Below are 14,486 nucleotides of genomic sequence, written 5' to 3'. Positions count from 1 at the left end.
AGCAGCTGGTTCACGGCTTAATGTAAGTGACACATGCATAAGGTCACACAGTATTTTCTTGAAATCTTTTCAAAGTACAAACATCCTAAGAAGAATGAATGCCTACTGTTGTTGTCCATTAACGATGTGTAACATTGTTGAATTGCTCCCAACGTCACCTTCCAGTCATTGCCTTCCTAAGACTTCCATGACCAGGAACTATGTTTTCCCTGTTTAAACTTTATTTCCGTGGAAGCATAAAGGATGCCCTCTTGTGTATGGCTTCTTTTGTCCAACATGTGTCTGGGAGGCGCATCTGTGTTGTTCGATGAAGCTACAGTTCGTTCTTTTTCTTTGTTGTGGAATATTCCATTCTACTGTCGATGAACATTTTTGTTGTCTCAGGTGTGAGAACTCCGGGAGCCCCAGATCCTCACCAATAGTTGGTATTGTCCGTCTTCTTAATTGTTAGCATTCCGATGTGTAGGTCGTACTGTCACTTAATTTTAATTCCCCCTGTTACTAATGGTGTTGAGCGCCTTATCATATGTTTATTGGCCATTTGAATATCTCATTTCTGAAGTGCCTATCCATTTCTGTCACTCATTTTTTCTACTGGGTTGTCCATTTGTTTCATATTGATGTGTAGGAGTTCTCTATAGGATTCTAGATACCTGAACTTTTGAGGTATATTATATATGTTGCAAATGTCTTCTACTAGGTAAGTTGCCTTTTCACTTTCTTCATAGTATCTTTGATGAATAGAATTTTAATGTAGGGTATATTATTAATCCTTTCCTTTAAAAAAAAAAAACTGTGGTGGAGGGACGCCTAGGTGGCTCAGTTAGTTAAGTGTCTGACTTCGGCTCAGGTTATGATCTCACAGTTTATGAGTTCAAGCCCCATGTCAGGCTCCATGCTGACACCTCAGAACCTGGAGGCTGCTTCGGATTCTGTGTCTCCCTCTCTCTCTGCCCCGGCCCTGCTTGTGCTCGCTCTCTCTCTCTCTCTCTCTCTCTCTCTCTCAAAAATAAATAAATAAACATTAAAAAAAATTTAAAAAAAATAGAAAAATTATGGTGGGAAACACAGAACACAAAATTCACCATCTTAGCCATAAATATATTCACATTGTTGTCAAACAGATCTCCAGAACATTTTTCTCTTGCAAAACCAAAATTCTATACCCATTAAATAACAACTACCTTCTCCCACCTCCCCCCAGCCCCTGGCAATCATCATTCTACTTTCCGTTTCTGTGAATTTGACTACTCTAGGTACCTCATAGAAGTGGAATTGGATAGTATTTGTCTTTTTGTGACAGGCTTATTTCAATGTCCTCAAAGTTCATCTGTGTTTTAGCATGTGATAGTAATCTTTTCCGTTTTTCCTCAGTTTTTATATATTTTAAAAATCGGGTTAAGGAAGGTTCCTTACATTCCTAAATCCTAGGGGTTTTTATCCCGTTGACTTCCGTCAGTTGCTTTCCTGAAACTCCTTTTTTCAAATAAACCAATCATGAATTCCTGGGATTAAACGTAACGTGGTGTGATGTGCTATCCTTTTAATATAACGCCTACAGGTTTCCATTTGTCAACATTGTGTTAATGACTTTTGCATCTCTGTTTAGTGAGAATGGTCTGCAATTCCACTTTCTCGTCATGTCCTTGCCAGCTTTTGTTCCCAAGGTTACACCAGATGTATAAAATAAGTCGGGAAGTATCTCCTCTTTTTCTGTCCTCTGGAAGAGTAAGAGGACAGAAGATTGGAATTATCCTCCTTTATGAATATTTGATAGAATTCATTGACAAAGCCGGCTGTGCCAAGTTTTCTGTGTGTAGTGAGATTCAACTGCATTAATAGTTAATGGCATATAAAATTTTTCTCCCTCTTCTCGTGGCACTTTTGGTGAGCTTCTTCCAGGATTTTGTCTATTTCATCAGGATTTTTTGTTTGGGGAGAGACTGGTTGGCTCAGTTGGAGGAACATGCAACTCTTGATCTTGGAGTCATGAGTTTGAGCCCCATGTTAGGTGTAGAGATTACAAGAAAGAAAGGGAGAAAGAAAGAGAAAGAAAGAAGGATAGAAAAAAGAGAGATGGAGGGAGGAAGGGAGGAAGGAAGGAAGGAAGGAAGGAAGGAAGGAAGGAAGGAAAAACTTTAAAAAGTTAAAATTTTTTAAAAAATATTTTTTTATTTTGGGGGCATAAATTTATCATAATCTTGTTACTGTCTTTTCTAATATCTGAAAGATCTATGGTGATGCTTTTTTTTATTCCTGATATTAAAAAAATTTTTTAATATTTACTTATTTTTGAGAGAGAAAGAGAACGGGAGTGGGAGAGGGAGACACAGAATCCAAAGCAGGCTCCAGGCTCTGAGCTGTCAGCACAGAGCCTGACATGGGGCTCAAACCCATGAACCGAGAGATCATGACCTGAGCCAAAATCGGACGCTCAACTGACTGAGCCACTCAGGTGCCCCTATTCCTGGTGCTTTAATTTGTGTTCTTTCTAAGAGTTTCTTAAGTACTCTTGCTAGGGACTTCGATGTTTTGAGCTATCAATCAGTAGTTTTTTTCCAAGAACTAACTTTTGGCTGCATTGACCCTTTATTGTATGTTTGGTTTTTATTTTATTAATTTCTGCTTTTTTAAAAATCTCCTTCCTTTATTTTCTTTGTGTTTAACTTACTCTTCCTTTCCTAGTCTTCTGAGATCGATGTGATTTTCAGCCTTTCTTCTTTTCTAAAAGAGGTATTTAAAGCTATCACTTCTCCAGTTAGCCCAGTGTTTGCTGCTTCCTACAAGATTTGACATGTCATTTTTCATTATTCAGTTAGAATATTTTCTAATATCTATTGTAATTTATCCTTTGACCCATGATTTATTTGGAAATATTTTGCTTAATTTCCATACATATGGGAATTTCCTAGTAATCTTTTGTCTAATTTCACTATGGCTAGAGAACATATATATGACTTAATCCTTTCAAGTCAGTTGACATTTCATTTATGATCAATTTTGTAAAAGTATTCTATGTGTATCTGAAAAGAATGTGTATTCTACAGTTTTTAGATATGATCTGTATATGTCAAATAGGCCAAATTTATTAGATAAGCATGTTTTTCAGATATGTATTCTTAGCTTTTTGTCTGCTTACTCTAATTGTTACTGATAGAGATATTTAAAACCTCTGTCTATGATCATGGATTATGGATTTCTTTTTTTGGTTCACATATTTTTAAGTGCATTTATTTATTTTGAGAGAGAGAGAGAGAGAGTACTCGAGCAGGAGAGGGGCAGAGAGAGAGAGAGAGAGAGAGAGAGAATCCCAAGTGAGCTCTGCACTGTCAGTACGGAGCCTGGCACAGGGCTGCAACTTACGAACCGTGAGAACTGGCCCTGAGCCAAAATCAAGAGTCGGATGCTTAACCGACTAACCCGCCCAAGCTCACCTTGTTCACTTATTTTAGATTCATATACTTTGAGTTTCCGTTAAGTACACACAGATTTAAAAATTAATGTCTTCCTGGTAAATTGAAACATTTATCTTTACGAAATGAGCCTCCTTCTCTCTAGTATTGTTTTTTGGCTTAAAGTCTTCTTTGCCGGTTAGTCTTTCTATGTGTATTTTTTTTTCGTTCTTTTTTTTACTTTCGACTTTCCTGCACAGTTATATTTATTTTTAAATTTTTTCCCGTAAAGTTATATTTAAAGTATGTCTCTTATAAGCATCAGACAACCAATTGGAGCATTAATCCGTTTACATTTAATCATCAATGATTTGGGTTTAAAATTACTGTCTCTATTTGTTTTCTCTGTGTTCTAGCTGTTTTTTTGTTCTTTATCCTCTGCTTTCCTGTGTTCTTTTGGAGGGATTAAGCATTTTAAAAATTATTATATTCACTCCATCTATTACATTCTAACAACACATTCTCTCTTTTTTTTTTTTAATTTAATTTTTTAAGTAATCTCTACCCCCAGCGTGGGGCTTGAACTCACAACCCTGAGATCAGAGTTGCATGCTCTATAGAGTGAGCCAGCCAGGCGCTCCTCTAACACATTTACACTTGGTGGTTACTCACAAATCCTTGACTTATCAAAGGGTGATACCATTTCCTGAACAATTTAAATACCTTCAAATATTTTGACTCCAATTACCTCCTCCCAATTTCTATACGGTTGCCACACGTTTCAAATAATAATAGTGTGTGTGTGTGTGTGTGTGTACTCGTTTTATGCAGTCAGTATTCACTTAGATTCGTCCCCCACCTCATACTCACCTGCTTCAGTGTTCTTTCCTGCCGACATCATGGGGCTTTCAGTGCAGAGGCTTTCCGCGAGGATATTTTCACAAAGAAGTCCTGGGTGGCCGTTCTAACTTTCTTGTGACACTTTAAAGGTATCGCAGGGTCGGGGCACCTGGGTGGCTCGGTCGGTTAAGCGTGCGACTCTTGGCTTCCGCTCAGGTCGTGATCTCACGGTCCATGAGTTTGAGCCCCGCGTTGGGTTTGCATTGACTCTTGAATGCGTGTCTTCCTGTTATTTTTCTCAGCTTTGTAAAATTCTCAGGGTATTCTGTTCCTTGAAGTTCCTGTTTTTTCGTTCTGTGTTACATTGGTCCTCAATTTGATTCCTGAAGTTTAAAATCACTCTTTTCATATAACATCCTGTTATCACCTCTCCTTGGAACTTTCGTTTAATTGCACCCACTTTCTTCTTCCTGTTTTTTTTTTTTTTTTTGAGCTTATTTATTTATTTTTGAGAGAGACAGAGACAGTGTGAGCAGGGGAGGGGCAGAGAGAGAGGGAGAGAGAAGGAATCCCAAGCAGGCTCCGTGCTGTCTGCACAGAGCCTGACTCGGGGCTCGAACTCACAAAACCGCTCCGATCATGACCGGAGCCAAAACCAAGAGCTTGACTGACGGAGCCACCCAGGTGCTCCCGTGCCCACTTTCTTCTTAAGTTCTGTAGTGTGAGGCTGTTGCTAGGAATTCGTTCTGTTCTGTGAATTCTTTCTTCTAAGTTAGGTTTTTTGCCTTTTACATGCATCTTCCTTTCATCTGAAGGCAGAATGGTAGCTAGAAGGGGGTGTAATTTTACTTTATCTGTTTGCTTTAAGGTATCTGGGCTCTGCTTTCTTTCCAGAAAGGTTACGTGTCCCATGTGAAGCTCTGCTTCACCTGCACAAGGCAGGTGCTGGCGTTTTGGATTCCAGAACCACCCGCCCTGCAGGTTACTGGTCTGTTTCCACCCACTTTGCTTCTGTCTGGGATTTGTTGACTCCTCAGTACGGTTGTGAAGGGTAAGGATGGCTTGGGAGTGGAATCATGCTCCCTTCTTGACTCTTCTCCAGAATTTTCCGTTTCTCCTCTGGTAACTGGTTTTTGAAGTTTGCTGCAGAATATAATGTCCCTTTCCGCGCATGGTGGTTGTTTGTAAGAACTTTTTCCTGGTGTTTCGTGTTTTTTCCTCATTAAAAAAAATTCGTATTCAGCAAGCCTAGTGTGTGTGTGTGTGTGTGTGTGTCCTCATGTTGAAGGTGTAGGGTAGAGAAAATGCGTGATGTGGGTTCAGCTGGACCACTTGGGTGTTGTAAAGTGTGGCATGTAATCCACTCTGAGGATAAGGAAATGTTTGCTTATGCCCCGGCGACATATTTAGCCGTCTGGAGTGTGAGGGGTGAGGTAGAAGGAAGAGAAGGTTGAACAGAGGGAGAGCCGTCAGAAGGGGCGAGGACAAACAAGCACCCCAGACAGCAGCCGAGGGCGACGGAATCGGGGTTGGGGGAGAAGAGAAGGGAGGAAGCCAGAGCAGAGGTTACGGGGACTCGTCAAGGCCACAGATACTCTGAAGTTCTGGAAGGTTCTGCGTCTCCCTCACTCACACTTCTTTTCAGCTGTCGCCTATGTGGGCCGAGTTCAGTTTGCCCGAGGCCACATGAGTCTGGGCGTCCTCTGGGTTGTAGGGCGATGGCCGTCTGGACCGCGAGAGAGACCCCCGTACTGCTGCCCGCCCTCACGCCGGCCCCCGGCCAGCTCCCACTGTGACACTGCCCTGCAAACGTGGGTCCCGTTGGCCAACTTGCACCCAACGGTCGGTGAGCTCTGGTCGATGAGCTGAGAGAAAACACAGGGTCAGAATTTAACCAGCAACGACAGGAGTTCCACGGAAGGAAACAGGACCACGTGTGGGCTCTCTGCGGGTTGGCATCTCGGGGCTGCAGTGAGGCAACAAAGAAATGCTCCTTGGTAAAATAACGTGTGGTGAGAGGCCTTCCACTTAAGATTGCGCGTGAGGTAATAGTCTGCGATTTCAAGTGGGGCAAAGCTTCTGGAGGAAAAATGGTCTTGGAGAGACCTGCTTCCTGCCTTTCCCCATCGTGAAAGGGGGCTGTGTTCTGAGAACACAGCCATATTTATCCTCAACGGCAGCACCTCTGGGAGACAACTGGCATATGGGTATTGTTTTGCAAACATGCTAATTTTGTCTGCAACGCCATAAAATACATCCTATTTTTTTTTTAAATAAAAAACAAGTTGGATACAGCCGATTTGAGGCAGAAATGACCTGTCGGATGTGTGAAATGCCAAGTTTCTTTGCGCGAGGGCTAAATTTTGCGGAGAGAGGTTACCTCCCTGTGTCAACGTGAGTCTACCGGCAGCGGGGAGGGAGTTCTGTTAGGGTGCCCTTTTACATTGTAGGGCGGGGGCACCAAGGAAAGGCTGGGAAGAGAAGAGATGTTCTCATGGGCCTGGCTGTGGGCTGATTTGCTCACCTGCGTGTGAAAGGGGTGTGTGTGTGTGTGTGTGTGTGTGTTGCCCTCCCATGTGGATGTCAGTATATTCAAGTAGTACTCCAATGATGGCACCTTTCAGAGCTGATAGAAGAAACCATGGTTATGTGTAATGCATTCCTCGTAAATTGGAAATGAGCCCACAGTCCCCTTGGGTTTCAGCACTGTGTTCTTGGAACTAGATCTCCGCTCTGAGCAGGTACGAGGCAAAGATCAGGAGAATCTTGGGATCCGAGTAGATTTTCCTTCCTGTTTCTCCCAGTGCCATGGGTCCCCTCGTTCAAGAATACCCATAAGAATACCTCTAATGGGCGGGGCGCTGTTCTGCTCTGCTGACACAGTGCCTGGGACCCTGCCCTCGAGCAGCTGCAGCTCGTGGCCAGTGTGTCAGTTTTTTCTGCATAATGAACCACCCCCCAAAACGTAATGGCTTAGTCAGCACTCATTTACCTGGTGGCGATTTCCTGTGTAAACAGTTTGGGATGGGCTTAGCTGGCTCGTTCTTCTGGTCTTGGCTGGGCTCACTCGGGGGGATGTGGCCAGCCCCCCGGGGTTGACTGGTGTAGGATGGCCTCAGCTGGTGCCGGTCGCCTCTCCCCCACATGGCCTCTCATCCCTCAGTAGGCTCCCTGGGCTTGTTCACATGGCAGCTGGCAGGCTTCAGAGAAAGAGAGAGAGAGGGGAAGAGAAAGAGAGTGAGCATGCAAGGCTTTCACTGTTTTCTGTGGGTCAAAGCAAGTGACAGGCCAGTCCCAATTCGAGAGCTGGAAAGAGAGTCACCGCTTCTGGAAGGAGGAGCTCCACGATCACATTGCAAAAGGACTCGGGGCAGGAAAGAGCGGTGTGGCCATTTCCGTGATCTCCCCCCCTCAGCCAGTCGGCGCACACACGTTCACACGATGTAACTGCATTATCTTAAGGTCAAAGATTGAAGTCATGGGCGTCTTAAATGTCCAGCTGTTTGGGTAGATTTTAGAGAAACGTTTTGTCACAGTAGCTTTTTTTTCGTTTTGTTCTGTTTTCAAGGAAAAAATGGTACTTCAGTGCAAAACCTAGTGTTTATTTGGCAGGACGGATGAGAATTTGCGCGTACCAAAGGTTTGCAACTCGACCCGGCAGGTCTCAAGACCATGGAATTCTGACACCAGCTGGGTGTCATACGATTTAATCCAGTGCTGACGTTAGCTACTCAGTAGTGAAGGGCTCAGTCCCTCCAGGCTGCCTCCACTTGAGACGCCAAGCCTAAGTCCTGGGCCTCTTGTGCTTCTGACCAGCCGGCTGTAAATTGGGGATTCTCACAACTGTCTCCTCGAGCTCAGTAATTTGCTAGAAAGGCTCACAGAACTCAAGGAAGCACTTTACTTACATTTACCGATTTATTATAAGAGGATATTATAAAGAATACAGATGAACAGGGGCGCCTGGGTGGCGCAGTCGGTTAAGCGTCTGACTTCAGCCAGGTCACGATCTCGCGGTCCGTGAGTTCGAGCCCCGCGTCGGGCTCTGGGCTGATGGCTCAGAGCCTGGAGCCTGTTTCCGATTCTGTGTCTCCCTCTCTCTCTGCCCCTCCCCCGTTCATGCTCTGTCTCTCTCTGTCCCAAAAAAATAAACATTGAAAAAAAAAAAAATTAAAAAAAAAAAAAAAAAGGAATACAGATGAACAACCAGATGTAGAGGTATACAGGGCAAGGTCTGGGAGGATCCCAGGCACAGGAGCTCCTGTCCCCGTGAAGTCAGGGGGAGCTACCCTCCCAGCACATTGGATGCAGTCACCAACCTAGAAGCTCTTCGAACCGGGTAGTTCAGGGGTTTTATGGAGGGCTCATTACTTAGGCATCATTGATTCAATCATGGCCGTTAGTGATTAACTCCATCTTTTAGTCCCCTTCCCCCTCCTCAGAGGTCAGAGGCCGGGGCCGAGAGCGCCAACCCTCTAATCACTTGGTTGGTTCCTCTGGCAACCAGCCGCATCCGGAAGCCATCTAGGGGTCACCTCATTAGCATAAATTCAGGTATGGCCAAGAGGACCGTGTTATGAATAACAAAAAATGTTCCTCTCACTCCTATTGCTTGGAAATCCCAAGGCTTTTAGGAGCTCATGCTAGGAACTAAACATCTATGTCTTGCTATATCCCAACGTCACAGGGAGTCTTTCTGTTGTAATAATGAAGTATGACTTCCAGTAGGACTTGACTTTCAAAAACCATTGTGAATGGGGAAAGCCCCATGGGCTGCTCTCTTCTGAGGACACGGCTTCTTGAGCCTTCTTGACCTGCTGTCCCTTCATTCTGCTCTCCTAACTGTGGGGCCCTTTGTTCATTCTTGCTCAGCTCATTTAGAGTATTTCACAGCATAATCTCAAGAAGTCTTACAAAGAGCAAGTCCGCGTTTTAAAAGATACATTTTTATGTAAACATAACGTACATACAAATCCTAAGGGAACAGATCAATTAGTTTTCAGAAAATAAAGAAACTAGCTATCACACAGGTCAAGAAGTAGAAAGTTGCCCGTATCCGCAAAGCCCTGCTTGTCCCCAGACTCAGTAATTACTGCTTCTATCTACCAACCTGACTTTTAACACCATAGATTAGCTTTGCTTATTTTTGACCTTTATGCAAGTCACACAAAGTGTATTCTTTTGTGTCTGGCTTCTTTTGCGCAACATGCTGGCTGTGAGATTCATCTGTGTCCTTGTCAGAAGCAACGGCTTGTTCATTTCATCGATGTACAGATTTTCCTCGTACAGATACGCAGTGATTTACATCAGTTCTGCCGTGAATGGACATTTGGATTATTTCCAGGTTTTGGTTATTATGAGCATTCACGTGCATGTCTGTTGGGGCCCAAACACTGGATATCATCAGTTAACACTAGATACTGTCCGTCTGCTTAATTTTAGCCATTCTGGTGCTATGTAATGGCATATTTTTATGGCTGTAATTAGCATTTCTCTGTTGCTAATGAGGTTGACCATCTTTACACATGCTTAATGACTACCTAGATAGATGTCTTTTTTGTGCTATACCAACCCAAGTATCTTGCCAACTTCTCTATGGTTTGTCTGCCTACCTAGTATTGATTTGTAGGCATTCTTTATCAATTCTGGACGTGAATCTTTTGGAGATGATATGTGTTGCAAATATCTTCAAGTCTGTGGCTTACATTTTAACTGTCTTCATGGTAGCTTTTGATAAACAGAAGTCCCTAAAGTTAATATAACCCAATTATCTATCCTTGTGCCAATACCAGAGTCTTACAAAGTATTTCAGTTTAATAGTAAATCTTGAAATTTTGCACATTTCAAGGAATCTTCTTGGTTCTCTGCATTTCCAGAAATTTCAGCATCAGCTTGTCCGAGCCTGAGATTTTCATTAGGGTTGTATCAAATCTATGTCGCTCAATTTGGACAGAGTTGACAGCTTATCAGTTTTGAGCCTTCTGTTACATGATCATGGTATATCCATTTATTCAGGTCTTCTTTAATGTTGCTCAGTGGTATTTTGTACCATTCCTTGTACAAACCTCGCACATCTTTTGTTAGCCTTATTCCTAGGTGTTGGATTCTTTTTAATGCTATGGCAAATGGTGTCTTTTAAAATGTCTGTTTCTGTACATTGCTGGTATATAGAAATACAATTGATATTTTCCACTGACTATGGACCCTGTGTCCTTGATAACCCGTATGTTAATTGTAACAGTTTGCATGGAGATTCTTTGGGTTTGTCATCTGAGAAGGCTCAGCATCTGTGGAGGACAGTGTTATTCCATCTGTCCCAGTCCCTATACTTTCTAGTCCTTGGGTTCTACACCACCGGCTCCAGGACCTGATGGAGTTTTTCCTTCTCCTTTCCAGATGATGCCGAGGCACACATTGACTATGAAGATAATTTCCCTGATGACAGATCTGTGTCACTCAGAGAGCTCATGGAGGACTCCCGGACGGAGGCAGAGGAGGACAGAGGTCCAGGAGAGGCCTCTGAGGAGGCTCCACGGCAGGACCGTCTGGTCTCCGTTTCCGTGGGGAAAGACAACATAGCCCAGGATACGGCCTTTGTGCCAACGACAGGCTTGTCCATCGTTGGGAGCAGCGTCCCCACAGACCTGCCAGGATCCCGGCTGGGCCGCAAGTACTTGTTCTGGCTTCCCGCGGAGCCCTTCCACAAGCCTGAGGGGGAAAAGGGGACGGATGATGACACCAAAAAGCAGTTTCTGGCTGGAGACAAGCATGGTAGCATCACACCGGCTCCAGGCGAACCTGACGCCAAGATGGCCGATAGCAGCACAGACGGGCACTCAGGGACGTTTGTGGGCAGGACCGACGGCAAGACAGGGGACCCGATGGTGAGCAGCAGTGATGAGTCCTGGTTAGATGGCTACCCTGTGACCGACGGGGCTTGGAGGAAGACGGGGGCAGAAGAGGAGGACGGGGACAAGGGAGGTGGGTCAGTAGGGCCGGAAGAGAGGGTTCTAGTTGCCCCCAACCAGCCCACTCCTGTCGAAGTTAAGAAGCCTGGAGGTACCACGCTCACACCACGTGAGGACGTGACCCGCGGTTCAGTTCTTCTGTCTCAAACGCTAGATGTGGAAGCTTTGGCTCTCGGACCGATAAATGTGTCCGAAACGGAGAGTCCCAGCGAGGGAGATGGTGACTTGCCCAGGTACCAGTCAACTGTTCCTCGGAAGTTTGCCACAGAGAAGTCTCCCGTGGCCACCCTCCCCTATGAACTCACCAGCTCTGCCCCGGAGACGGTAACAACTGCTGCCCGGCAGATGCCGGATCCCAGTCCCTCGACTGTCATGGCGGCCACCCAGACTCCAGTGGAAACCATTGCTCCTGAGGTCCGGGACAGCTTCCCCTACCTGCTGTCCGAGGACTTCTTGGGACAGGAAAGCCCCGGCCCACGTGCAAGTGACGAGCTTCTCCCAACCGGGGAACCGTGTGTAGGGGATGGGTGTCCCGGCCTCGGCAGGGGCCCTGTCATTGCCACCATCGTCACCGTCCTGTGTCTGCTGCTGCTCCTGGCAGGCGTGGGGGCGGTGTGGGGCCACCGTAAGTGCCAGCACAAGAGCTCTGTGTACAAGCTGAACGTGGGCCAGCGGCAGGCTCAGCACTACCACCAGCAGATTGAGATGGAGAAGGTCTAGCCTTCAGTGTGGGCTCCCCCGAAGCCACTTGGGAGGAAAATGAACCGGGCCACGTCTCGCCGATAAACACGCATGATTCACTAGACCATGAAACAGGTGGGGCTGGGCCCATCCTTCTTGTGCTCAGGTCTTTGTTCTACAGGCCAAGAAGTGTCTCTGGGGGCACCTGGTAGGACAAGAAGGCCTCGGTGGCATCATCACACACATCAACATCTCCCTAACCAACTGCCCCGGAATGTGCTGCGCTAACCCCAGACCTGTGCTCGGGCCCTGATTCCCATGTGAGGTCAAAAGTCATCTCCCACTCCATCATGCTATTGCCTTCTTTCCCTTTTTTAAGAGAGAAAAAAAAAAAAAAATGACTCCACAACGTGAAATTTTTAGAAAAAGTGTGATAACCTGACATTTGAGAACAGTGTTATTTAGGAGATAGATATTTAATTGTTGAGGGTAGGATATAGAAAATTAATAGGCTACTTCCTTTTAACGTTGTGACATTGTGGGGGCAAATGAGCCAGGAACCGGGGCGTAGTCTAGAAGCTTTGAGGTTTCTTTTTAGCTGTTTGTTGAATTTGGAGAGAATTCAGGACTGCTGTTTCGTTGGGGGTGAGGGGAGTTGAAAAGTAATGAGAAACGCCATCCACTTCTGTCCCCTCCGTTCTGCAGGACAGACCATTGTTTTTTTGAAAACAAGGTCATCTTTGTACCAGTAAGCACGATTTCCTCTTGGATGCAGTGGCCTAGTTGTTCTTGACCAGTCTGTGCCTAAGAATGCCATAGAGTTTTTTGTTGAACTAACAAAGCTCAGTTCTTGGTTTCCTCTCTTAGAATTCGCCATTTTTCCGAACTCCAGCAAGAGGGAATGACACGGGAGGAAAGTAATCTTTTAAGAGGGCCGAGGGCTTAGGATATCAAAGTAGAGGGATGCAGAGGAATTAAAAAGGAATATGAAATTCCCCGTGCTGACGTCTTCTGTACTCTGTCGTGGCAGTTGGGAGCTCCATGGAAACAGCATGAGTCCGGGATGGGCTCCTCCTGGCTATGGAGCACCCCATCTCATGGTATCTAGATCCCCTTAGGACGGTTCGGCAGGTACCGTGTCCAACAGAGGCTCTCAGAGCGTGGTCCTCGGACAGGCAGTATCAGCTCCCAAGCAGAAACCCTGGGGGCGGGGCTCAGCTCGCTGTGTGTTAAGGAGCCCCCCAGCTGATCCTAAAGCACAGTCACGTTGGACAACCATTGCTTTAGACTATAAATTGTGAGCTTGAGCCAGCTGAAGGCCCAGAAGATGAGTAGCGCCCGTGGCTTGCCTTGCGCGGAAGCCGGGCATCGCCACGCGCACCTGTGGCAGCATTTGAAGCCGCTGCTACGCCGTCGCCAATGGTCTCCGATATATTGGCCCAGAGACGAAACACATTATGCTTTTATAATATGAGTCACCTTCTTAGGAATAGTTTTCAGTGGTTAAAAAAAAAAAAAAAAAAAAAAAAGTGACGAAGGCCTTACGTTGATTTTAAGACACTAATTGAGGGGTTTTACATGCAAGGAAATCCTGATCTCCTTTACAATGGAGGAATTGGTGGTGGTGTTTTGCACACGCACGTGTGGAAAATTCGCACACCGTGTTTTCCACCCCGCCACCTGTTTGCTTTGGAAAAATGCACCTGGGTGCATGCTTTGGAAAAATAAGGATCTATAGAGGCAGCGTGGCAAAGTCAAAGACCCTAGTCACCATCACTGGGTAAAGCGAAGGCCTGAAGGGACCGAATGGAACACCTACACGTCAGGTAAAATCTAGAATAGGACCGAATACTTTCTGCGTGTGTAGCCAAAGCAGAACGCCACAGAATAAAAGCCAGAGACTGTATGTATTTATAAATTAGATTCTCTTCTGATCTATTACAAGATACCGTTTCTATTTTTAACTATATAAAATAACCTCCATCTCAACATGGGGATCGTGTTATTCAACTATCATTATGTCATAACCCAAGAACACTGAATATCAACCCAGAAATGGGGAATGTTAATATGAATGTATTAATAAACTTATTACAGATACATTAATACATGTAAATGTATTATTCTGTAGACGTGAACTACATGAAAACAAACCCAACGCATGAGTTTTTACGTTTTTAGTGACTTACTGTCATCTAAATTAATGCCATAGGATCTAAAAATGCATGTAGAAAGGGAATGATTAAAACATTGTGTACCTAAATTTTATGTCATGATTCGTGTTTGGGACTGGTAAACATTTAATGTTCATGAAAACTGAGGTTGGGTGGTTTATTAACACAAAGCTTCCGGGATCTTTAAAATAAATACTTTCCCCAAACAGTTGCTGAATGTATTTTATATCTGAGTTACATCATGATGGTTTAAAAAAAAACACAAACGATTCTCTAGGGGCCTCTGGGTTCAGGAACCGACTCTTGATTTCAGCTCAGGTCATGATCTCACAGTTGGTGAGATTGAGCCCCATGTTGGGCTCTGTGTAGACAGTGAGGAACCTGCTTGGGATTCCAGAGGAATCCTAGAATTCTCTCTCTTTCTCTCTCTC

The 14,486-nt window shown here is 44.8% G+C and overlaps 1 protein-coding gene across 1 annotated transcript in view; it reads left to right on the top strand.

Moving 5' to 3' along the window:
• SUSD5 (sushi domain containing 5) overlaps positions 1–14,144 on the top strand; it is a 51,140-nt gene extending 36,996 nt beyond the window's left edge. The window contains exon 5 of the mRNA XM_045436705.1: positions 10,629–14,144. Within this exon, the coding sequence (XP_045292661.1) occupies positions 10,629–11,920 (1,292 nt within the window). The 3' untranslated portion in view covers positions 11,921–14,144. The remainder of the gene's footprint in view (positions 1–10,628) is intronic.
• The last annotated feature ends 342 nt before the right edge of the window (positions 14,145–14,486 follow it).

The sequence above is a fragment of the Leopardus geoffroyi genome, chromosome C2 (genome assembly GCF_018350155.1).
Source record: "Leopardus geoffroyi isolate Oge1 chromosome C2, O.geoffroyi_Oge1_pat1.0, whole genome shotgun sequence".
NCBI lineage: Eukaryota > Metazoa > Chordata > Mammalia > Carnivora > Felidae > Leopardus > Leopardus geoffroyi.
The sequence above is the reverse complement of the archived record's forward strand: the minus strand, read 5'-3'. Positions and strand labels throughout refer to the sequence as shown.